Genomic DNA, 27,533 nt, shown 5'->3' on the forward strand with positions numbered 1-27,533 from the left:
GTTTTCCGAAACCACCTGTATGAGTAAACACACGTCTCCCCATCAGCCATTTGTTCTGAGCAGTCTCCAAGGTAACTGATCCTGGCATCTTCGCCATGGCAACAAGCATTTCTGCTCACTGCTGCAGCAGTGAGCAAAGATGCCAGTTTCCATAGAAACAATTGTCACTATGCTGCAATCCTCAGTGTAAAAAGTGTTTCATAAACATTATAAATGTTATTAAAATCTGTTGTTCAGCAGCAAGGAGAGATATTTCAGACATCTCATTGACTAAAATATTGCTTTTAAACTAGTTTTGATCACTTCATTAGACTGTAAAGCTGCATCAGAGCGTTTAATTTACAACAGAAAGACTAAAATATTCGCATTACTACATTTATCTATCCTCCTCAGATTATTCTCCTCCACATTATTCCCCATCAATCAACGTTGCTACAGTAACGGCTGCTTGTTGCCTAGAAACAGAGCCCACCTCTGTTCTCCTGGGCCACTGCGCATGCGCGGTGCCGTCAGCTGGGCTTCCGAGGAAGCAGCATCATGGCGGCGTCCGCTGGTAGCGTGCAGTGTGCTTTAAGGAGAGCGATGGTTCCGTCGTTGGTTGTGATTTTGGGAGCTACCGGCACCGGGAAGTCCAAGCTGGCGATCGAGATCGGAAGACGGCTTCAGGGAGAGATAATCAGCGCCGACTCCATGCAGGTAGGACGGCTGTTAACACGAGGAAACGCGCTGGGAGTCCTTGACATGGCAGCCATAATGCTCTTGATGGCTGGAAGAAGTCGAGGAATAAAACATTTGCTGTTAAATCTAATAAATGCACAGCTGAAAACAAGCTAGAAGACTGTTAGCTAACTCATCTTATTGGTTGTGTTTAGCTAAAGCTACGGCGCAGGATAGCAGACAGGCGTTAGCTAACTCGCAAGTCAGAATGTAAAAAAAGGCATAAAATTGTCAACATAAAGCGATTATGCCACTATTATAAAGAGTTAAAGGTCTTTTGCCGTCGCTGCTCCAAGGCTGTGGAACAAACTGCCCCCTGACATTGGTTTCACTTCTGATCTCAGCCTTTTTAAATCAAAGTTGAAGACCCACTTTTTTTTTTAGGTTGGCATTTAATTCTGCCAACTCTGTTTCTTAGGTCTACTCATTTTGTTTGTTCCTTTCTATGTATGGCTATTGTCTATGGCTTGTACTACCTTGCAGCACTGCAGCACTTTTATTCTGTACTTATATGTTATGCATGTGTTATGTATTGTTTTTATGGATTTCCTGTGAAGCACTTTGGGTACCTTCTGGCTACTGTAAAGGGCTATACAAATAAACTTGATTTGATTTGATTTTGAACTGACTCGTATCCAACATTCAAGCTCACCTCAGGTGCACTACAGGGACACAGCAGCCGGAGACAACAAGACACTTCATTAGCATCAGTCTGTCTGTCTGTCTGCTATTTAAAGCCCTTTAATGGGGACATTATGACTTATGACATTGTTTTGATTCATATCTGTATATTAGTTTCTACTATGATTATATGCTTTAATGTTTTAAAAAGCACATTATTTATCTCAATGTATGCCTGAATATACCTGCATTCACCCTCTGTCTATGCTCAGTTTTAGTGCCTGTCTCCCCTCCTGAAAAAGCCCAGTCTGCTCTGATTGGTTAGTGTCAAAGGGAAAGTCTAGCCGTATCATGAAGTCATTTTATTCCCATATAAGTTATTGATGTGCCGGCACTGACTAACTATCATAGGAATTAATGTGGCCCTGCCTCCAACATTGTATCCAGTTCTTGTCTGCACTAAGCCCAGAAAGAGCCCTGGGCTTTGGCATAGTAGCTAAATGGCAGAACTATAACTCACATGATACAGTGGGACCCAAAAAACTTTTTCCCCATAGACTTATAATGGAAAAAAGATGTCTATAAATCAGTGGAAGTATTTTTTGAGTGATCAGTATTGCATCCATTTGGTGCGAGAACGTTAAAAAAGTCACATAGTTATTTTTTTCAGAATCCCTATTAGCAGAGTGCTAGATAGGGAGTGTACCATGGAAGTTCTGTGTAACTTTATACACAAAGTCAAACCTTTTTGGCTTAATGCTCCACTGAGTAACTTTCATAGGAATGAATGGGACCCAGTCTGTAGTGCTGCATTCAGTTCTCACTATACATCCATGCTGTGCATCTGCCTTATAATAAATAAAAAAAAGACATGGAAATCTCACTTTTAACAATATGGGACCTTTTAAGTCTTTCAGAAAACCCAGGATCAAATAAAACTCCTTTTTTTCTTCTTCTATTTTATATGTTGGTCATGGTGAAGACTTTATAAACTTGACAACAGCAACAGATGGGGCTTGGTTATGATTCCATATTTTTGGCTTTCGGGACATTCTTGGCAATGTGATCTCAAGATGTTTTTTCTGTGAGGGAGTGAGGTGTAAAGCATTAAAGAACATTGTTGTTAAATTTTAATTTGGTGTGATATCACCATGCAAGCTACTACAGTGAAATACTGAAGCTGATTTAACACATATAAGAATTCGAGAAAAGAAGATAATATGAATTTGAAACTGAAATGTACAAAATATACAGCATTAAAACAAAGAAGGTTCTATATAAGTAAACTACAAAGTGTATTGATTGAAACTGAATCAATAAACAAGTGAGGAAATACATTTCTATGAATAACTAAACATAAATAAATCCAGAGACAGTCAACATATCTGATATAGGATATAAGCAAAATTATAGCCATGTATTGAACATTTTGGCAACTTCAAAATATAAAGCACTTTGCCTGGAGGGTAAACGTTATTAGGTGATTATTAAATATACTCCTTAAGTCACATTATTTTTTTTTAGATGTAGTCAAAATGTTTTATTGTAGCAGTCATTACTGTAGTATAGCAGCAGTCTCTGGGCTAGTTTCAGCAAAGTGAAAATGAATACAGATCAGTCATGAGTTAGTGTATACTGTACAGTGGTGGAAGAAGTAATCAGATCCCTTACTTAAGTAAAAGTTCTAATTACACCACACTGTAAAATTACTCTACTACAAGTTATCTATAAACATGTGTATTCATTTTAAATTGATCACTTTTTATCTTGTTAAATCTCGACCTGAAAAGTAGCTAAAAAAGTAAAATTTTTGCAGCTAAAATGTAGTGAAGTAAAAGTATAAAGTTACATATGTGGAAATATTCAAGTACTTGAGTAAATGTACTTAATTCCATTCCACCACTGATACTGTAATCTATCATAACGATATTTATTGGCCCTTTAATAAATGTGTCTTATTGCTAATTCAGTAAAAACAAAGCATATTCAACAGGAAGTAGTTAAATGTATACTGTAAAAAATGTTAGTAGAAATTACAGTAAAACACTGTCAAATTGCATCAGGTTGTAAAATTAAACATTGTACATCACCGTAGTAGACACTTTTAATTACAGTAAATCAAAGAATAGCATAAAACTTTGAATTTTACTGTCATAAACTGTAGAAAACACATAGTTTTGCAGTAAATATAAAATTATGTATTATGTTTGTACAATTTATGGAGAAATGCCATGATGACACAATTACCCTAAAAGTAATGGGATTTTTCAATAAAAAATTACAATTTTTGCTGATATTTACATTTACATACGCTCACTGTTTTTTTTACGGTGAAGTTCTGGCAACTACAGCTGCCGGTATTTTACCGTAAATTAAACAGATTTTTTTTACAGTATAATAGTAGTTATAATAAGCAGTGAGCTCTCTGAGCTGACTGTATTAAAGACAGGATAATATATTCTCACTTTCACTGGTGTGTGTGTGTGTGTGTGTGTGTCTGTGTGTGTGTGTGTGTCAACGCAGTGACATTTAAAAAACTCTCAGGCTTGCGTCTCTTTGCTCCTCTCTCTCTCTCTCGGCCCCGCCCTTCCTTTTGGTTCTCAGGCTCCGTTGCCGCAGCAACCAGAGGGCGCGCACTCAAAAGAAAAGGTTGGGTACAGGTTTGAGTCTGGGTCACATCAGAGCACACACACACACACACACACACACACACAGATAATGACGATAATGACACACAGTTACTTCACTTTAACCAGCAGTGTGATTCTGAATCACCTGATCACATCGTGTTCACTCTTTCATCACCTTGCTCTTGTTCCATCACTCTCTCTTACCCCCCTTCTTTCTTTCTGCCTCTTGGTGTGCATTGTCCTTGAGAGTGTGTGTCCCTGTGGGGAGCGCCTCTTCCAGCACTCAACTGGTACTGGGTAAACTGGGTTACGCTAATAACATTTCATCCCAGAATATCTCAACGACCAGCAGCCCTGGTGGAAGAGAAACAGTGGCCTAGTTACGGCACGGCAGCCCCAGCCAGCCTATCTCCACAATCCCTGGCCTTGTTGCTACCCTCCTGTTGGTTTGTGTGACAGCAAGAGAGAGCGAGAGAGACACGCAGACATAGAGTGAGTGAGAAAGAGACTGCTTATGTGAGAATGAGGCTGTGTATAGGCTAGAGCTGGCCTGTGTTGTCTTTGGGATAGGAAACAGTCTGGTCTTGTTTGGGAGAAAGCAGCATTGTGCTGAGCTTGTGCATATTCAGCGCCGTGCTACGCCGGCCCAGCAGCTGATAGTGAATGGGCACGCTGTGGCCACTGGGAAGTGTCTATTGTCCTGGGGAGAATTGGTTCCCACACTACCCTAACACTCCTATTGTGTTAATATCACCCCCCCTGCCCCCGGCCCATGCCCTCAACCCACAGTTCATTGGACATGCAGGGGGATATTATTCACTCATTAAATGAACATGCTATCTATGGCACACACACAAGTGCTCCGCTGTACTGTCAGTGAATGAGGCAGCGCCCAATAGTGTAAACTCAAGGTTCCCAAAGTAGGGGTCCAGGCACCTGCGGGTGACCCTTTAGAGCATGGGTCTCAAACTCACGGCCCGTGGGCCAATTGCGGCCCTCGGGACGATGTTTTGTGGCCCCCACCTTGATAATTTTGTGTCTTTTTTGGTAATTCTGTGTATTTTTTGGTCATTTTGTGTCTTTTTTAAGTAATTTAGTGTTTTTTCAGTCATTGTGTGTCTTTTTGTGGTCATTTTGTGTCTTTTTTTAGTAATTCTGTGTCTTTTTTTGGTCATTTTGTGTCTTTTTTTGGTCATTTTGTGTCTTTTTTTGGTCATTTTGTCTTTTTTGGTCATTTTGTGTCTTTTTTTAAGTAATTTAGTGTTTTTTCAGTCATTGTGTGTCTTTTTGTGGTCATTTTGTGTCTTTTTTTTAGTAATTCTGTGTCTTTTTTGGGTCATTTTGTGTCTTTTTTTGGTCATTTTGTGTCTTTTTTGGTCATTTTGTGTCTTTTTTTTAAGTAATTTAGTGTTTTTTCAGTCATTGTGTGTCTTTTTGTGGTCATTTTGTGTCTTTTTTTTTAGTAATTCTGTGTCTTTTTTGGGTCATTTTGTGTCTTTTTTTGGTCATTTTGTGTCTTTTTTGGTCATTTTGTGTCTTTTTTTGGTCATTTTGATACTGCTTCCAGCGGCCCCCAGGTAATTTGAGTTCGAGACCCCTGCTTTAGAGGTTTCCAGCGAAAATGTCACTGTTGTCCCGCTCCCTAGAAGTCGGGATTATGGGAAAATGTGTGCCTGTACAGTAAAAGTGTGATTTTAGGTTGCCTCGGCTATATATAGAAAAAAATGTGTCACTGGGTACCTTGTGAACCTGAAAAGTCCCAAATTAGCCTGTTCCATTTTTATTTCAGGCAGAGAATGAGAGGTTTCTGTTCACCATATTCCCACTTATTGCATGAATGCAGAACTGAGTTGGTACTCGAGCCCGACTGATGTTGATCATTTTAGAGCGGGAACATTCATAGATGACTAATATGGTGGCTGATATAGTGATATACTGAGCTGGAATGAAAATAGACCTTTATGTGGATTGTGCACCAATTTTTCCACATCTTTGAAAATGTACCAAGAAACAAAAAAACTTTATTGAATAATATATAACATTGTTATACATAATTGTACATTATACAAACAATGTATAACATTGAACAGCCAATTCTATGAATGATTACTGAGAAAATGAAGAATGAATGGGAATAAACCTCAGTACTGTTCATTGTCACTCAATTGCTGACTTTTAAAAAAAAGAACAATAAAATAATTGATAGCAAACACCTCTTCTAAATTACGCCAAGCAACCTTTTCTGCATTATATATTGTGCAACAAAAATTCCATAACAGCACATATCAGACAACATATACACCGATACGGATACCTTTGATACACTGCAAAAAAATAAAAGTTGGGTGACCTCAAAATTTCAAGGCAACAAACTTCAATAAAATTTAAAGTTGGACAATTAAACTAAATATTTAAAGTTTTGTTTTTGAGTTTGCTCAACTCTGAATTTCTCTGGCACGATTGTAACGCCGCTATGAAATGTCAGCTAATGTTGTGACCACAATTTTGAGTTAGCATTGATACGCTAATGGCTACTCTTGTAGCTGTAACAAGCAGCGCCGCTAGCATCAGTTAGCCGCTAGCTTTCGCTAATGACCGAATTTCACAACAAAGAAATAAGAGTTAGCAGAACTATTGTCCCTTGTTGTGAACCCCAACTTAAAGATATAAGTAACAACAACTCACCAACTTGTTTTTGAGCAGACAACTGGCTTCCTTTGTTGTGCTAACTTACATTATTGCCCTAAATGTCGGTAATTTATATTTCCTAGTTTTACCAACTTAAATCACTGTTTTAGGCCAAAAAATACAAGATGGCTTTTTTGCAGTGTAGGCCAATATCAGCCAATAATATCTGTCAGGCTGTAGTTAGTATTCCAGTCGTCATAGGCTTTAATCATTATAAGCTTGCACTCCTGTAGTGCAGACTTACCCGTTTTAATAAACAGGCAGCATTAGAGAGCTTGAGAGGCCTAAATTTGGCATCTGATCACCTGAAAGAGTCCCAGTTTGGCAGTGGAAACCTGTATTCATGGGGTACTTAAATACAGATTATGAATGAATTTCTGGGTGTAGGGGTGTCACGATCTCTATTCCAATGAAAAAATCAATACAAATGAGTATTAAATTCCAAACATGGAAAATCAAAAGCAGTCTAGACATTATCAGGAATTCAACCATATGGCCTAAGTGAAGTAGATGGCAGATATGTCGATATGTCACACTTTATACCAGTAGTTCCCAACCTTTTTCTTGAGGAACCCACATTTTAACCATTGTAAACTTTGGCGACCCCCCCATTGTCCATTGCTTCTATGAAGCCGAACTCAACGTGACTTTCATGGTAACCTCTCTTTTTCTTTTTGAGATATTCAGCATTTTCGTCTCCCGTCTCGCTTCACAATTTTTCCATTAGCTCTGTGTTTCTGTTGTTAGGTGAGGTTACCGGTAGGTGAGGTTACCGCTAGGTGAGGTTACCTGTGTATACTGCAGGAGGGATGTTACACATGTCCTTATTCTCGTGAATATAGCCTTTATTTTTAAACTTTTCTATAGTGATTTTTCTATTTAAATAAATGAATAAACGTTTCATGTAGCCATTATTTAGTTGTTTTTGTCCCACTAATGAATTAAATGCTGACTCATCTATATTTAACACATTAGATTTATTACATCCCTTAAAATCTAGAGGGCTTCTTGACCCCCTGTGGATCTTTGGCACCCCCCTTGGGGGAATCACTGAAGGATATTATTATTATTAGTCATTTGGTTTTTTATTGTTATTTTATTCTCACATTTATTTTTAGCCTGTGGAAAAAGATTACTGTTAAATTTAAATTTAAAGAAGGCCGCATATAAAATAAAGGGACATACGATTTTTATTTAAATTTTATTTAAGAAATGAATGCCATTGATGTGTTTGATTTATTTGATATTCGATTTTGCATGTTTGCAATATTAAGTTATATCAAGCTTTGCTTGTTCCATTTCGTTTGAACTTGTTTAGGTCAATTTTTTCAATAAAAGGGTGTTTCTGCAACTACGGTCACTTTTGACTCTCCCAAATTAAAAAAATCAACCTCAATGAATTTCACTTTCAACCATCAGAGTCTGTAATACATATTAACAGGTACACAAAATTGTATATAATCGTTAAGATTTTAATCTGGAAAAAGTTTATTTTTTTATGGTTTTCATCGCTTTTTCTTACAAAATGTCCTTACCGCAACATTAAAATAACGTTCATTTTATACATTTTCCTTTTTGAATTTCTACAAAATTTTAAAACATTTACATTTATTTTCATCAAGTTTTGTGCATCATTGTAAAAACTGATATAAAAAAATAATAGAAATAAGGGGATTGCTGTGGTAATGACATCTTGCGTCACAATGTGAATGGCAAAATTTAAAACTTGGACAAAGTCGCGGGCCAACATTGATATTTACATCAATGTTGGCCCGCGACTTTGTCCAAGTTTTACATTTTGGCCCACTGTGTATTTGAGTTTGACACCCCTGCATTAGAGCCTCTTTGATGTTTATAATACCACATCAAGGTCACAGATTACTGTTGCACTGATTGTTTGATATGCCCAAGTTGTAGGATTTAATTGGTCCAATGAGGTTTTTGATGAACTGTAATGGACAGACATTTGTTAATCAAGTGTCACCTGAGGGAGAGGACGATCCATCCAGGCACCGCCACTTTGCAAAGCATTATTGGTAATAAGAAACATTTGACATGGACAGTGACAGCAAGGGGACAGAGTGATTGCACTTCAGAGGTGATTCATGTGAGGACTGAACATTAGACCGGTTTACTCAGAGCTGTGATCATCATTCAAAGGCTGCCTCGTTGATGTTCGGCTGCACATTATATTTGTGAAATATTCTGTGAAGTTTACTGTCTCACTCGTCATTTTTAACGATATTGGCAGCTACTGGGCTTTGCTGCTGCCAGCGTGGGCACCGTCCATGTTTTTATTAATGACACATTCAACTAAAGTTTACTTGTTTGGTAATTTAACCCATAAGAACCCACGGTGACACCCATGTAACAAACACTTTAAATATTCTAGAGCAGGGGTCTCAAACTCAAATTACCTGGGGGGCGCTGGAGGCAGTATCAAAATGACCAAAAAATCTAAATTACTTAAAAAAGACACAAAAAGACAGACAAAATGACTTAAAAAGACACAAAATGACTGAAAAAAGACACAAAATGACTAAGAAAAAGGACACAAAATGACAGAGAAAAACTAAATTACTTAAAAAAGACACAAAAAAAGACACAAAATTACTAAAAAAGGAGACACAAAATGACCAAAAAAGACACAAAATGACCGAAAAAACACTAAATTACTTAAAAAAGACACAAAAAAGACACAAAATTACTAAAAAAAGACACAGAATGACAAAAAAGCCCCATCATAAATATGTTCTGCGTGGTTCACTTGGTCTGTGATATATCCCCCATAACTTTCCTTTATGGATTACTGGGTCTGGGTTCTTATGGGTTAACGGATCTGAAAAGACTGTTATGGTGTTTTTACATGCTTTAACTTGGAATGATACACATCAGGTACTTAATGATTCAGAGTTTCAGTTATGTTTTTTGTACAAACATTACAGAAGGATATTTTGTTTACCGGAAACACTTGAAGCCACCAGCAACAAAGTGTTTTAAAAGCAGTCTCTGTTACAAAGTTTTCAAGTGTCTGTGAAGTTAATTAACACTGAATACAGAAATGAATGGATAGCAGTTGAAGGTCTAAATTAATTGAAATCTAAATTGATCGTTAGTAATGCAAAGTGTGCTCAGGTTAGGAGTAAATTGGCTAAATCATACAAACAGCCAGTGTTATTCTGTTGATGCCTGTCAAAGATTTGAATTATTTAACACTTTCACAAGAGATTGAGACCATAAACTCATTATGAGAAAGTTTACTGAGGTAGAAAATCAAGTGAGAATTAGGCTAATTTTTCTATCGACTTCCAGTGTTTCCCACAGGATTTGTGACTCTGGGAGGGGGGAAACTGAACCATTGAGGTCATCCCCCAATTTTTTTATTTTTTTATTTAATGCATCTTATTTTGACAGTTTTCTTAAAAGTTCTTTGGGGGATTCTGTTAACACACTGTGCTCTTATTTTGAAAGCTGCACGTGTTTAGTGACAGGAAGTAATTTGATAAAGTGTAGCTTTTTGTGATTAAAACAACTTTAATTGTTTAATTGCAGGTTTAAGGTACTCATGCATTGGCTTCACTTTTCAGGCTCAGAGGTTGCCACTAGTCTGACTTACCACATGTAGACCGTTAGTATAAGTCCGAGATTAGTCACGTTTTTTTAGGGGACATTATATTCAACCTTTCTGCTATTCCAACTATCTATTTTTGAGGGCCACTGTTTCTGCAACATGGTCTCACAGGAATCCGTGAAATAGCCACGAATTTGCTTAACTCAAAATCTGCGGAATAGCCACGGAATCACTCAAATTTCCGTGAAACTGACACGGATTTCGCTACAATGCAAGTTAATGACAGTCATATCCCGTGGCTATTCCAACATACAAAGTGATTATGTACATTGTACAGTGAATATTTAGAAAATAAAACATATATTTCTCGCTAGAAATGTGATCAAAATCTATTTTTATGCAGAAACTAAGTCAAAATATTGATTTTTTTTTCACTAAAATGAGAGAACTGTCCGCCATGTTTTTTGTTCTGACCGCCGGGACCTTGAAAGTCACGTGACTTGGAACAAACCAATAGCCACGGGATATGACTGTCATTAGCTTGCATTGTAGCGAAATCCGTGTCAGTTTCATGGAAATTTAAGTTATTCCGTGGCTATTCCACGGATTTTGAGTTAAGCAAATCCGTGGCTATTTCACGGATTCTTGTGAGACCAGGTTTGTTTCTGCGTCCCGGGCTTGGCCTTCATAGCAGAATGACTGAGTGCAGCAGTGCTGACACAGAGCTGTGGAGAAAGGTCTGGCCGTGCGAAAATAGGCATTAACTAATAACAAATTGTTTGACAGCAGGGTGTAAAAAGGGGCGTCCCGCTGAGTTATGTATGGGGCTGTGGGGTATCATACTAAAGGGCCATCAGAGGTCATAAAGGTCAATTTAACAGGTCATGCACATGTATGCATCATTACTTTTAGCTTGTGGGACTGTTGAAAGTATTGGAGGCCGGTGACCCTTCTGCTTTTTGCACTTATGAAAGAAGGCACTGGCGTATTCTCTCAAAGACGACATGAGCTGTGAAAATTGTGACAAAGGAAGACAATTTGTCAGGCTTGTGGTTTTGTGTTGAATGTGAGAAATTGGCCTCAGCAGCTGTCATGTGTCATCTTGACCCTTATAGTCCCATAAAAGTGGAGAGAAGGAGGTCTTCTTTGTAAAAACCTTAAGGGCTCATTTGCCTTTTAAGTCGTAAATTTTGGGAATGTGATGGTCATGCAGCCAGCTGATGTGACCGCGAGGGGGGGGGGGGGGGGGGGGGGCTTATTCTCTCAAAGGTTATGCTTATTGTTGGCCAGAGGTTATAACACACGTACACCAGCACCAACTGCTTATCTACGTATTAAACACATCCTACACTCAATGCTGTGCTGCTATGTGTTATATCCCTCTAATTCGCTCGGAGTCATCCCCCCCTCCTCCTCCTATCTCTCTTTCTCTTTCTGTGCATGTCTCTTTATCTCTCTCCCCCCCTCCCCCCCGCTGTCTCTCTATCTGTCTGGTGTGGCTATGACCTGTCTGGGCTTTGACGTATCTGTTTGTATTGTAACTCAGGCGATGCTGCCTCCCACATCCGATTTATGATGCATCTTTTTAAGTAATCTAAGCCTGTGTAGGAGCTAGCCAAAAAACAGGGCTGATTAACTCTTATTTTTGGTGTGTGTGTGTGTGTATGTTGTGCGTGTAAATATGCAGTCTGCGGGTGTGGTGATGCGGTCACTGCTACAGTAAAGCAGCAAGGGAGAGGAGGATGGCAGGATGGAGGAGGAAGAGGAGGAGGAGGAGGAGGAGAGGGGGGAACAACGCCATGAATGATTTATTAGTCTGGCATTACTGGGCCATTCCCCACAGAGAGACAGAGAGAGAGGAGAGGAAGATGGAGGGATAAATTGTTGAAGGATGGTGCCTTGAGGGGGAAGTAGAGAAGGGGTAAAAAAGAGAAAATAGGCGGATAGGTATTCTGTGGTGGGTGTAATGGAGGAAAGGATGAAAATAAAGCAATGCAGCTGACAGTTTGGCTGTTGGACGTGTAAAGGGCAGTGTCCAGGGGTCACAATGAGGACGGACTGTCCTGTCCTTCTCTCTGGACCACAGCAGACTGACTGCAACTGACTCTGATTTTATCTCTGATAAAAGCTTTTAACATTTTGGTTGGCATTTTTTTTTGCAAAGCATTTTTTTATGAAGGCAAGGCAAGGCAAGTTTATTTGTATAGCACAATTCAACACAAGGTGATTCAAAGTGCTTTACATACACATTAAAAACAGCAAGACATAATTGAAAACAGTAAAAACAGTCAATTAAAACAGGGAAATAGAAATAAAAGTATAAATAGGATGAAATAAGATACAGCAGGATAAAAAAAAGAGAGATAAAATAATAAAAAGCACAAGTCAAACATTGTGTAGTTAAAAAGTAAGGGCAGTAGAGCAGATAAGTGTTAAGAGTTAAAAGAGATAAAAGTTAAGAGTACGCTGCAGTAAACAATAGTGTTTTTAGTCCTGATTTAAAGTTAAAATGTTTTTTTTTTGAATGTCAAGGGCAAGCATTGAACCCAGAAAACTTGATAAAATTGAAATGTAAATTAATCATCATGGCATCGCTGAAACCAAAACTATTAATGCAACGAGGATTGTAGCATATATCAGGCCTCTTGGTGAAGAAGTTATTGTTATTATTGAATAATTATAGGGACACATATCTGACATTCCAATAGTCAGACTCAGGGTGGTCAGCTAATACCAGATCTGAGACCAGAGATATTTTTTACTTCTCTTTGTGGAACTGATTGAAAATCGTTCATACAATTTAATTTATTTTATCTTATTGCATCTTACTGATCTATTGTTTACTACATCTCTTTGTATTGTGTTATGTATTTATTGTTTGTGCAGCACTTTGGAAACCTTGTGTTTGCTAAAATTGTGCTATATAAATAAAGGGGATTGAATTGGATACAAAAACATTCTATAAAGACTTTAACAGATTTGTATCAAAGCCAGGGTTGGACTATAGATTATTTTAGTTATCGAGCATTTTACCCATTATTCCATCAATGAATTGATTATCAGATAAGATAATAGTTAATATACAAAAGAGGAAGATAAGTCACATAAAATTAACAACGAATGGGTTTCCTTTCAGCATTTTTTTTTTAAATTCAAGAATGAATAAAATGGTCAAAAAAACCATCCGAAATATCACAAAGACGCCAATCCATGTTAGTGTCCTTTAGTATCAAAAGGTTTTAGGGATTTCTGTAACAATTGCTTTTCCTGTCAATTGGGTGGCGAGAACTTCTGTTCTGTAAACTGCTGAGGAAGCTCTTTGTTGTCAATATACCTAGGGAAGCCATACATCTTCAAAATGCCCAAGGTCTCTGGTTTGTGGTTGTAAAGTTTCACGAGGCTGCGATTATCCTCGAGGTCACAACAGGTAATTTCATACAATGAGGTCAAGTGATGCCAGTAGCTTTAAAAGGTTTTTTTTTATGTTTTATTTTTATTTTATTTGCACAGTTAGAATTACATAAAATGACAAAGATAACATATAATGTAAAGTGCAGGGAGAGGCTGAAAACCCAGATGGGCTTATTTAAAGCCTCCACCTAAAATTTCATTAGAAAGTGATAAACTAATAATAGGAAAATAAATGTATAACATCAACAAGTTATAATGACAATAACAAAAACAATTAAAAACAAAAATGAACATGTTAAAAAAGTGTATTTGTGTGTGAACTAGAATTTCAAAACAGCAGTTAAATGAGCTTTCAGACATCTTTTGAAGCATTTTACAGAGATGGAGTCCTTTGCCAGATGGGAAAAGATATTCCAAAACTGAGCCCACTTCAGCCCATTGGAACGCTAAAGGGTTAAATAAATGGCATAGGGCAGGGAAATGTCTAAAGAAATGGGTACAAGATGTTGTCTGCAGTGAAAGATCACAGTTGACAATTATATTCTCTGCTTGAGTCACCCAAACTGATTATATCACATGGGCACCAAAGCCACTCCAGGAGGTCTACCCCCCATTAGGAATAGAAGGACGCCTCTCCTCTTATCACTGGCGACAAATTCTCTTTTACTTTGTACTTGTTTGAACTTGATTTTGGGAAAGTGACAGCCCTCGTATGCATCTTCAGTTGCACTCAGAAAATCAGCCTGTGCACCGTTGATAAATCAGAATTTTTTAACTATTAAAGCATGCAGTGAATGCCAGCACCAACTTGCACCCTGGTGTTGGCATGGAGAGGGGGTGGGTGCTTCTGAAACAGTGTTGGGCTCAGTGTTCTCTGGCTCAGTAGTTCTCAACCTTTTTGAGTCGCGACCCCCAATTTAACATGCATGTTGTCCGCAACCCCCGCTCACTGAACACAATCTCATGCGCACTGTTCAGATCACCCAAAAAAGAAACAAAATGACCAAAGAAAGGAAACAAAATGACCAAAAAAAAAGACACAAAATGACCAAAAAAAGACACAAAATTACCAAAAAAGACACAAAATGACCCAAAAAAGACACAAAATGACCCAAAAAAGAAACAAAATGACCAAAAAAAGACACAAAATGACCAAAAAAGACACAAAATGACAAAAAAAGACACAAAATGACCCAAAAAAGAAACAAAATGACCAAAAAAAGAAACAAAATGACACAAAAAGACACAAAATGACAAAAAAAAGACATAAAAAAGAAACAAAATGACCAAAAAAAAAGACATTAAATGACCAAAAAAACTAAAACACATGAACACATTAACACAGTGGAGACAGAGCTGACTTCCAAAATGATTTGGCAACCCCCAGAAATCATCTCGCGACCCCAATTGGGGTCCCGACCCCAAGGTTGAGAATAGCTGCTCTGGCTGTCAGCTTCAGCCCAACCCGAGAGTGGAACAAAATCAAAGAATAATCAAAGACAGGAAATCTTGTGATACTTGATCCGGTCAATAAGGTGTCTGCATGTTTATCCCTCAATATTAATATATATGCATGGTCTGTTATGGTTATCTGTGGTCAGAAATAGTCATTTTTAGGGATGTAACGATGCATCGCAAAAGAGTTAAAAATTGATACAAATGTGTGACGATTTCAGCCGGTTGAGATGAGTTGTAATAATGTCTAAAAGCTGCTGTGTGGTGAAAATCACTACCAATAAGTTAAAGAACCCGAACAAAGTTTATAAAATCTGACAAACTGGAAATCTGAACTTTTAAGAGGGCAAAAGTGGATATTCGCTAACACTAGCTTGCTAACATTAGCTTGCTTACAAATACCTAACATTAGCTTGCTAACACATAGCTAACATTAGATTGCTCATAGCCATGAGTGTTCTAACAAATGGCTAACATTAGCTTGCTAACACGTGGCTAACATTAGCTTGCTAACACGTGGCTAACATTAGCTTGCTAACACATGGCTAACATTAGCTTTCTAACAAATAGCTAACATTAGCTTTCTAATAAATAGCTAACATTAGCTTTCTAATAAATAGCGAACATTAGCTTGTAACAAATAGCTAACATTATATTATATTAACTTGCTATCAGCCATCAGGGGACATTGTGAATGTGAGATCTCAGCTTCTGCCTGAGAATTTTGATAAGCTAATTTTCCTAAAAAACAACCATGTAAATTCCAAACTAGGAACACATGCAAGTCGTAGTTTGTTCATGTAAAGAGATTTCATTTATTTTTATTATTCCACTATGTTATTTTGATGTGGGATTTGTTTTAAAAAACAAAATTAACCTTTTTGTTAGGTTAACATAAAATATAATTTCAGATGCAAGGGGTTCACTTTAATTTGTTTAAGAGAAAATATATTTTGTCTTTTTTTTAATTTTACATATATATAGATATATTTTAAATATGCGTTTTTGGCATATTTTTGTCTGAGAAATAATTTCAGGAATCTTTTTCAGTCATGATTTGTCTGTTTAAAAAAAAAAAAAAAATTTTGATAAGCTAATTTTCCTAAAAAACAACCATGTAAATTCCAAACTAGGAACACATGCCAGTCTTAGTTTTTTCATGTAAAGAGATTTCATTTATTTGTATTATTCCACTAGTTATTTTGATGTGGGAATTGTTTTAAAAACAAAATTAACCTTTTTGTTAGGTTAACATAAAATATTATTTCAGATGCAAGGGGTTCACTTTAATTTGTTTAAGAGAAAATATATTGTGTCTTTTTTTTAATTTTACATATAAATAGATATATTTTAAATATGCGTTCTTGGCATATTTTTGTCTGAGAAATAAACATTGTGAGAAAATTCTATCATTAACCCTGTATCGGAAAATCATGAGTTGTGTGTATCGTTACTAGTCATTTTGCCATAAGTACCATAATAACATACTGATACTGTCATGAAACTGATACATTGGTCTAACACCACTGTGAAAGGTTTGCTTTATCCCCTTTATGTTCTTTTGGCTTCCTCTGAATCTTATTCCATGTCTCAATGAGTGTTTGTTCTCTGCATCTCTTTCTTTTTTCCTCACCCCTCTCTGTCTCTCTTGCCCTCTTTCTTTCATTCGGCCATGCTCCCCCCTTATTTATGTGGCAGAGGAACAGCTGTCTCGTGCAGGGCGTAAGGTTGGCCAGGCCGCTCGGCTGCAGGCTCTGCAGAGCTCGAACACTGAGCTCATTGTCTCTCTCACACACACACACACACACACACACACACACACACACACACACACACACACACACACACACACACACACACACACACACACACACACACATTCCTCTCTTACTCACACACAAGCCACACGGTCACATCCATTCACATCCATTTAAAAGCGAGACAGGAAGGAGTAGGCAGCTGAACCCACATTAGATGGGTTTCCATTGAAGTACATCAGCGTGAATTATAACGTTTGCAATTAGAAAAGCTGTATGTGATGTGAGTGTGTCTTTGAAACCTTTTCACAGCAACTTCCCAGAAAACACACCTTACACTTCCTCGAGTTATTTCATTTCTAATGAAATGCCACAACACATTAAGACCGGAACATTTTATCAGACTAAATCTCTTCACTGGTAAAATGTGTGCATGCTAGCATTGCATAGCATAAACGCTGGTCATTCATAGAACACTGTTATGGGAATTTTCTTTTCAGATGGCACGATATACACTACTGGTCAAAAGTTTTAGAAGACAACAACTTTTCCAGAATTTAATTGAAAATGATGCAGTTTAATGTCTCACTGCACTGAAATTAATGCACATTTGCAACATTCAAAATTCTTTATTGAGCATGATAGTGTTTTGAAAGTAGAAAAAAGATTCAAAATCACATTTTATGTTGGACTAAAGGACTAAAAAAGGCACAAAATGACAAAAAAAGACACCAAAAGACACAAAATGACCAAAAAAAGACACAAAATGACAAAAAAGACACCAAAAGACACAAAATGACCAAAAAAAGACACAAAATGACAAAAAAGACACCAAAAGACACAAAATGACCAAAAAAAGACACAAAATGACTTACAAAGACATGAAAAGAATTAAAAAATGGACAAAATAGCCCAAGACTCCATAGAGTTAAGTTGTTAACCCATTTCTTGTTCCCTGAAAAAGGCCTACTTGTATAATTCTGAAATGTACATTATTTTCCAGTTTTGGTTAAGCTTACCTTTTTTTATTTACCTCTGGCAGTTCACCACTTACCTTTGTACCCTTTCAAGCTGTTCATTTGACTTGAACTGCTTGAATTTCAATAAAAAACTGGAAAAATTGGGGTGTTCTAAAACTTTTGACCGGTAGTGTATGTTACCAGTATTATATAATACCAGTATTAGCTGAAACCAAGCAGCACTTCTCCAACTTCCTTCATCTTCCTTCATCTTCCCTCCAACTCACATGACAAAAGATCGTCACATTTTACTTTTTGCATCATTTGAAATGTTTCTTAAAACAATGCTTGACAGTTAGTCATTCAACCGCCTTTTATCGTGTCATTTTCTTTCAGTTTCCTCCGCAGGACGTGTAAACACGATTAGCTCTCTGAGCTCAAACATCGCCCGCAATTTGTATCTCATTTCCACCTCGCCGACTGGAAGTCTTCATTCTCTCTAATTTGCAGCTCCCCCTCAAAGCATTTTTCTCCTCATATCTTCCACTCAAGAGGCTCTTTTAATTTTAACTGATGTACAATCCTGTCTTATTCTTGCTGCTTTTACTCTTGGGTCACCTTGTTCTTGTTAAGGCGAAATTAAAATCACAATCTGTTTTTTCAAAACTCTTGCAAGAGAGCATACATGTACATTGAGGAGTAATTACATAACACTTCACTGTGGTTCTCTCAGTGGCAGGTGAGAGTGGATGAAATGTGAAGGCAGGTTTAGGGAGATCTGGGCCCACTTAGTAGCTTTTCTGTAGCTATCAGTCCATATCACATGATCTTCTTCAACAGATGGGAGTTTGCCGAATCCAAACTTTTTAGTCAAGCTGGACGAGTAGTCCAAAACGAGAAATAAAGGGTACACTGTAACAGATTGCTGTAAGAAAACAGCCAAATTGTGACAGTAACATACTGTTTTCCATTAAAAAGGTATTATACTGTAGAAAACAATGCATTCTGGGCAATATTTGTAGGTAGCTTGCCATTTCCCCAAATGTATATGATATATATATCTATGATATTTTCTAAGTCTCTTCTTGTCCACATTTTTAATGGCTGTATTTTACTTAACTAACTCATTCAGTATATGGTTTATTAAAATTACTGAGGTTACAGTGAAGACAGCGCTTAATTCATAGTAATTGGCTTTCAGACAGTAATATGCTCTATTTACAAAAAATGACTGCATTGTATACTGCAACAATATTGCAACTAGCTTCAGCACTATACTGTGTTTTAGTCTACTGTAAACATCAATGAAATGCAGGATTTTACTGTAATTCAGTATGTGGTTTTATCACAGTAACATACTGTAAAGTAGATAACAGTAAAGGAACTTTAAAATTAACAGTAGAATGCTGGAAACCCTGCTGCCAGTATTTACTGTTAATTTACAAGACAATTGTTTACAGTGTATGTTTGTAGGAGAGCTTTTGTCTTCTCACCATGTGAGGAAATGTTAATCAGGGAGGTGTGTGGCTCAGAATGAGATACACATGACCCTCGCTCACTAAATTCCTCTCTGTATCTCTCTATTAGGCCTGTGTATAGGCAGGAAATCTGGTGATACGTCCCAATCCGATCTCAAAATCAGGGCCAATCTTTTCTTTTGTGGTATTGCCTGCACATCAACGATGCACAACCGATCTCAACTCTCCAATGCTGTCTGTTTGTCCACCACTCCGCTGAGGAACTCTGCAATGTAACACCAGGCTACATAAATGACAGCAAAATGCAGTATGAGACAATTTTTTTACATTGCGTAATCAATTTATGTACACTTATTTCAGCTCAGCGCTAGTCATATTAGAATAGAATAGAATATATCTTTATTGTCTGTTCAACAGAGCAGAAATTTGTCTTTCGACACGGCTGTAAAAATTAATGCAAAACACACAACAATTACATGAGGTGAGATAAAACAACAACACTTCAGTAAAAACACAACATCAATAAAAAAGAATGCCGTGGGGTACAGTGTTACCGGCCACTATTTAGTAAATAACTGCCTGTATTTAAGAGAGAGGAAAAAAAGAGATGCAAAAAGAATTGAAATGCCTTTTATTATTATTATTATGACTACTCTTGTTATTGGTTATTTTCATTGTAATTGTTGAACTTGGGATTTAGATTTGGTGAATAGTGTTTCACCTACATACTGTAGAAAATATAGATGGATAATAAAATATAAGTTTCTGTCTGAAGAGTCTGATGCCATCTTGGCAGTGATTCCTCCAAACTCCTGGCTAATCCAAAAAAGGGGCAAAGAGCTGGAGAGGGGCTGAGCTGAGTGCAGCGGCCATCACTTTAATTATGTATAACTTTCAGCCACAATATCATTTGAACGGGTGTATAAAAATGTAGTCCCCTCAAACTTTTTATTTTTTCCACCAGGCTTTAGACGTGTTTATCTCTTCTGTAAAGTTGATCATTTAACATGGGGCTCTATGAGGATTGACTCCCTTTTGGAGCCTCAGTCAGTCGAGGAACTGCAGCTTTTGACACTTCTGTTTCAGTTTCACCCTTTAAGTCCTTGACATTGCTCCTTTACCGACCTGCAAGTGCAACAAAAGTCTTGGAAGCAAAAGGCCAATATAAGTGTTTTTTTCAATTAAGTCTGCACAGAAGACAACAAAAACATGCACTTTTTTTTCTAAATGTAATGCAGAGCTTTTCAATTATGAAGCCTATACACAGGATTGCTTTCAATTACCTACATGTCCTTGAAGTGTGCAGCTGTGTTATGTAGGAAAATAAAAGTATTGGCTCAGGACTCTTTGTCTGCAGATACTCAATATGAAATGACTCAAATCGGGGCCAATATGCTTGATTGAGACATCCCTTCGAAACAACTCTGATGATACAATTCTGTGTAATTATTATGACATTGTAGGCAAGGTGATAATATTGCAATTTTGAAAATCAAATTTCAGGAAGACTGTCATAGTATAAAGAACACACCACCATATACATTAAATCTAGAGTAGAGAAATAAAAAGTGGGATCTGCATTTATGAGTCTTTAACATCAAACATAAAAACACTGTGTTGTGTGCAATCTGTCTGCTACAAGTCTTTGCATGTAAACTATTACCGTATTTTCCGGACTATAAGTTGCTCCGGAGTACAAGTCGTACCAGCCATAAAATGCATAATAAAGAAGGAAAAAACATATATAAGTCGCACTGGAGTATAAGTCGCATTTTTGGGGGACATTTATTTGATAAAATCCAACACCAAGAACAGACATGTCATCTTGAAAGGCAATTTAAAATAAAAATAGAATAGAGGCAACAACAGGCTGAATAATTGTATGGTATGCTTACATTACATGACACAACTGAGAACGTGCCTGGTATGTTAACATAACATATTAAGAGTTATTCAGATAACTATAGCATAAATAACATGCTAAGAAGTTTACCAAACCATCCGTGTCACCCCAAATAACTAAAATCCAATGAAATCTTCATCCTCGGTGTCACTTTTAAACAACTCCGCTAACTCCGGAGGTAGAAGATGCGGCGCTTCTTCTTCTACGTCGCTTACATCAGACTCATCCTCATACTCGGCATAGAGCGCCCTCTTGCGGTTTAGTGTGAAAATAACATGTGAAATGATATACTGGTAATAATGTGTTAATAATTTCACACATAAGTCGCTCCAGAGTATAAGTCGCACCCCCGGCCAAACTATGAAAAAAACTGCGACTTCTAGTCCGGAAAATACGGTAATTGTTTTTGAGAGTCGATACGGTATCACAAGACATAATATCGCGATACTCAAATGTATCGATATTTCCCTGCACCCCTATTCTTACACACCGACCCAAAGCCAACCTTTATCTCTGAGCATCTCTATCTTTCTCTCGCCATCCTTCTGCCATCCTTCTGCTACCTGTCATTCTGTCTTCACTGTGCAATCTGCGCGAGTGTGTGTGTGTGTGTGTGTGTGTGTGTGTGTGTGTGTGTGTGTGTGTGTGTGTGTGTGTGTGTGTGTGTGTGTGTGTGTGTGTGTGTGTGTGTGTGTGTGTGTGTGTGTGTGTGTGTGTGTGTGTGTGTGTGTGTGTGTGTGTGTGTGTGAGAGAGAGTACGATGGTAAAGGAGGGGTGGTGGTGGATAATCTGTGCAAATTTGTCAGGGAGCATCCTGTTCTCTGTAACAAGTACACAGTGCTCTTCTGTCTCCTCTTCTGTCTGTTCATCTCCCTTTCTCTCTCATCCTCTCCAACACACTTTTTTCTTTCCAAAAAAGCCCTCCCAAACCTTCACTTGCTCTCCATCTCCTTCATCTGTCCATCCATCCATGCATCCATCCCTCCCTTGGCTGACAGCGGTGTCGTGCAGAGACGCCGTGAATAATTTATCCGGCTGGCTTGTTCTGCCATGCCCTGCATCCCACTTTTGGCTCGCCGCGGTGCTGAGAAACATTTGGTGAAGTACACGCAACCCACACACACTTTCAACCAAGGATGTGATCAATAACCTGCACAGCTGCATTGATCACCCAATGCACATATGTTGGGTTAAACTACCAGTCTGTCATGCTGTTGCCTTGAAATATGAGATTTAGAGTAGTGGAAGATGCATGGTAACAACATTAGGAGGTATTTAAGAGGATGTGGGCGTGCCTTGGATTTCTAAGCTGGAAAACAAAGACAAAATAAAATTACTTATTCTGCCTGATGAGACAAATCGTATATACGACAGGATATTTGTGTGATTAATATGGTTGTCTTTGCAAAAAATTAGACCCGATGAGTAAAAAAACGCGGCTCTCTGTGAGATCCTGGTGGAAAAAACGAATCCTATTTGATGTGCAAGTGACAGACGTTAAAAACGCTTGCAAAAGTACGTCCAGTGGGAATTGGACTTTAGTTGTTGTTGCTCTGCTTTTGTTCTCGCACAGTAAACGTAGTTTACAGCAATAAAAGTGGCAGATGTACCACTGGAACTCTAAGTAATCTGCTTAATTGATTTCAGACAAAAGCAGGTTTCTTATTTCTAGTTCTGACTGTCAATTTTGCTGAAATCTCTATCAGCTGTATCTAGCCAATCTTCGCTTGATTAGCTAATATTAGCTTAATTAGCTAATGTGAGCTAAAACATCGATTCCATCTGACTTTTTAATTTTTCCACTTTAGAACAGATAAACTTGCAGTTCAATTAATTATTTGCACACACACACTTAAGCTTGTTTTCTTTATATTTTGAAAAGGCTACAGTCTTTAGGTGCTTGGCAGGTCTGCCACGTCTAGTAATGTTTGCTAAGCTTTGATTGGACACCCACAGTAGGGGTGTGCCATATCGTATCGTTCACGATAATATCAGTATGTTTTTTTTATGGTTAAAAAAAATGCATATCATGATATTGGCAACGTTCCTACTTCTTGATGTAGTGGTTAAAGTTGTTTTACTCACAAAAAGCTACTTACTCCCTGTCGCTAAACACATGCAGCTTTCAAAATAAGAGCACAGTGTGTTAAGAGAATCCACCACAGAATTTACAAGAAGACTGTCAAAATAAGATGCCTTAAATAAAACATACAAGAACCGTTATTCTCCTTTACAAAATGTCATTAAAATATGCCCCCAGATCCCCTAAATGGTTATTTTTATTATTTGCTCATACTCTAGAGTCAAGAGTAATTTTTTTTTGTATTTGGCAACTGTTGAAATTTGCACTTCAAACTACATTTTAGATTTTTAATTATTTATACAGACTGAAAAAATCATGTTTTCTATATCTTTAAGTATAAGTATTTCCTAATATCATCAAGAATATCGTTATCGCAAAAATAGCCTGCAATATTGTGATATTCTTTTAGGGCCATATCGCCCAGCCCTAACCCACAGTTTGGGGGAGGGGTTAAATTTACTATTGGATTATTATCACACTCAAGATACATTCAGGTTGCAGGTAGGAGTTCTTTCAAGTGGTAACCCTGTAATTGGCTCTGAACCCTCTGAAGAATGAATGGCAACAAAATCTGAGCTTTCCACAATGCATGGTTTGTCTAGAAAATTTCATTCCTACAGAGGAAAAAATCAGCTCATGAGCAAAAGTCAAGAGTGACTTCATTTGTCCATTCTTTCATACAGTAAAAATAATACCGGTGTGTACATTGGGGACCGTGCTTCGGTCCCAGTAGCCGGCTGACTGCTGATGATTAAAGCCTGTATTTTCCTACTCTGAATTATTGAACAATAGAGCGCTTCACCAGTTCCAGGCTGAATCCAACCAGAGGTTTCAGCCTACTGGTAAAATTGTTTGTGAAAGTTTTTGACTTCATAAGGTTTTCCTGGCAACTCTGGGCTGATTCTCCGCTTTATGAGCCACGCACACATACTTTGAATGGTTGATTGTAGACTACACACAGATGCTGTGCAGAGGAGAGGCTTCTGGAGGTGTATTTATGATAAATGAGAGGAGATATTGATATTTTTGCCATCTACAGCCTGATTATTAGTGCTGTAAACTGAAAAATCAATGCAAATTATTTCTGTTTCTTTGTTTATTTGTAGTCAAAATATTCTTGTACTTGCATGGCCCAGAATCAATGCTGCTCCATCTACAGCCCCAATTACAGTGTTACATCATCATTATTGACAGATGGACCAACACTGCTGTACATTTCCTCTTGTGCTTGTTGTGTTCAACGTTTTTAATTAAATGAGAAAATGGTCAATATCTTTCATTTTTCAAGTATTTGATTCACAAATGAGGCTTTACCATGTTGTTATTGCATATAGACTATTGACTATTTATTCAATTACCATAAAGCATGCTATATATTAACAGATATTGTTAGTGAGATATGGAATTAGAAGATTTTAGGCATATCGCCCAGCCCTAACACACTGGCCCACATTAACCCTTTGATGCACAACATGGGTCAAAAATTACCCGCATTCATTTCCCATGTTATTTAATGCTTGCTGTGTTTTTCTGTGCTCTATCTTTTGATATCAACTTATTTTATGATTGAATATTGTAAATATTTTTTACATATCTTGTTTTTGATAGCAACAGATCATTATTTTAATTTTGCTTCTCATAATTTATGAAGAAAAACAGTTTTTGTATTATTACATAGCTAACTACTTGGCTAAGTAGCTTGCTAAGCTAACTACTTAGCCAAGAAGTTAGCTAAGTAGTTAGCTTAGCAAGCTACTTAGCTAATTACTTAGCCAAGAAGTTAGCTTAACAAGCTACTGAGCTAAAAAATGGATATGGCTCATTTTTCACCCATGTTGTGTATTAGAAGAGTAGTGACAGAAAAGGAGATTTTATTCAAAAATTAATAAAGGAAAACATAAAAATTAGGATGTATGATGATCAAAAACAAACTAATTGAGGAAAACCTGGAATACTGAATGATGAATTATTGCAAAGATATAGAACATAAAAACTGTCGGGTCACTTAAGACCCATGTTGTGCATCAAAGGGTTAAGAACACAGGATAAATGTGTCTCCAGTCTAGGGCTGGGCGATATGGACCGAAAGTCATATCCCAATATATTTAGGTTAAATATTTATAAACGATATGTATCCCGATATTTTTATCGCAGAGTGAGAGCAAATGTTAAGTCAAAGCCAAATATGACATGTCACAAGTAGTTTTATTGAAACATAAATACTGTATAACAAGAGTACCTTTTTAAAAAAATAAAAAATCAAAGCTTCATAAAGTGCACATTTAAATAAAAACATATCTTAAATAAAAATAACCTATGAAAAAAATAGGCTGATCTTTTTTCTGAATTTTTTTTAATTTATATGAGATAAGAGTAACGCACATTGCAAAAGAACTAAATATGACAAACCCTAGTAAGGGCAGCATTTATATATATATGTATATAAAAGAAAAAAAATTTAACTATATCGATATATGTGATATAGTCTAATTCCATATCACATTTAAAAATATATCGATATTTTTTTTTTTATATCGATATATCGCCCAGTCCATATAATAAATGCAGAAACAGACCTTAATCCGGTCAGGAAGTGCACATAAACTCCACTAGGAGTCTAAATCAGAGTTTAATTTGATTTTTTTTTTTAATAATAAAGGGCATGGAACAAAAGAAAACAAGACTTTGAAGATAAAAACCTCTAGAAAGACAATTTGGAAAATCCTCTGCATCCTGAGACATCCCTTTAAAACTCTCCACCCTTGACTGTGTGTGTATGTGTGTGTATGTGTGTGTATGTGTGTGTATGTGTGTGTATGTGTGTGTGTGTGTGTGTGTGAGAATGAAAATCATGACGGACTACTGTATGACACCCAGCTGTCAAATTCCATGAGGCCCCTCGCTGGGTGATGATAAAAATGGACAGGGGAGGTGTGCATCATAATTTTCAGGAATGGTCAGAGCCATTTCACATGGACGACATAGAGCGATCCTCGTTCTTTCATCCATAACAGCCTGCGTCTGACATTGATGAATACACACACACACATACACCCCTCCACTAGCACAGATTTCAATCTCCTGTCCAATTTGTTTTATGGGGCTATTTTTTTTCACTGTTGTCCAGGGACTCATGCTTTCTAGGACAAAGAACTTGGATTAAACTTCTGTTCTTAGAGTGCAGTTGTGAAGACTTTGAGAGTTTTATGCAACGGCTTTTCTATTTTTAGCTCACCATATATGTTCTTATATGTCTGATTATATCTGCCAATTAAGCATTTATTATTATTATTTTTAATTATTTTTTTAACTTTCTTTTATTGGTTTTATGTTGAGTATAGTCAGAGAGAGAAAGTTAGAGCGAAAGATATAAAGTGGGAAAATAAAGAGGAACAGTACCTGTTGGGGGGCACTCCACATTACATATAAACAATATTTTACATTTCTTCATTTTTTGACATGTACAGCATCCATTTATCCCAGCCTTTAGAAAATGAGTCTTCCTTAGTTTTTAGTCTATATCAAGGTTATAATAGTTTTGGATTTTTCATTAGTTTTAGTTTTAATTTTGTTGTGAATTTTTGTTTTCAAATTCAGTTAGTTTTAGTTAGTTTTTAGAGTGAGTTTTCTAGTTTTAGTTTAGTTTTTATTTTTTGAAAATGCTTGGTTTTAGTTTAGTTTTTATTAGTTTCAGTGTTAGTTTTAGTTTTTTGTAATGGGCTATGTGTTGGGTGCCAGATTCAAAGAGGTCATAATAAATTTTGCCTTCATTTCCTTTGGTTTATCATCTCAGCCCCAATAAGGTTTTTAACTCTTACAGTTCTGGGTGTTTTGAATTTTTGTTGGAGTGTAAACATCCCAGTCTCAGTAAACATATTCACCATGTGTTGCATATTCAAATAGAAACACTGAATTATGAATGAAAAAAGTTGACAAAGACGAAAACTAAGGACATTTTCACTATAATTTTAGTTAGTTTAGTTTTGTAACCACACAATACAGTTTCAGTTAGTTATCGTTTTTTTAAAAACTCTAGTTTTTATTTTTATTTCAGGCCTTTTTTGCTGCAGCAAGAAGAATCTTAATCAAGTATTGGGCTCCTTTGTGCACCGATCCTTCCATATGTCCCAGGTACAGGACAAGACAAGATCGGGGGATTTTGTATCCTAGTACCTCACATAGCACAACATGGATATGATCCCAGAAAGGTTGAATTTTACTGCAGCTCCATGCATTTATTTTTTTAATGATGATTCTTAT

The 27,533-nt window shown here is 37.0% G+C and overlaps 1 protein-coding gene across 1 annotated transcript in view; it reads left to right on the forward strand.

The window, feature by feature from the left end:
* The first annotated feature begins 434 nt into the window (after positions 1-434).
* Positions 435-27,533, forward strand: part of trit1 (tRNA isopentenyltransferase 1) — a 63,339-nt gene continuing 36,240 nt past the window's right edge. Inside the window, exon 1 of the mRNA XM_059349964.1 lies at positions 435-696. Within this exon, the coding sequence (XP_059205947.1) occupies positions 538-696 (159 nt within the window). The 5' untranslated portion in view covers positions 435-537. The remainder of the gene's footprint in view (positions 697-27,533) is intronic.

The sequence above is a fragment of the Centropristis striata genome, chromosome 14, assembly GCF_030273125.1.
Source record: "Centropristis striata isolate RG_2023a ecotype Rhode Island chromosome 14, C.striata_1.0, whole genome shotgun sequence".
Taxonomy (NCBI): Eukaryota; Metazoa; Chordata; class Actinopteri; order Perciformes; family Serranidae; genus Centropristis; species Centropristis striata.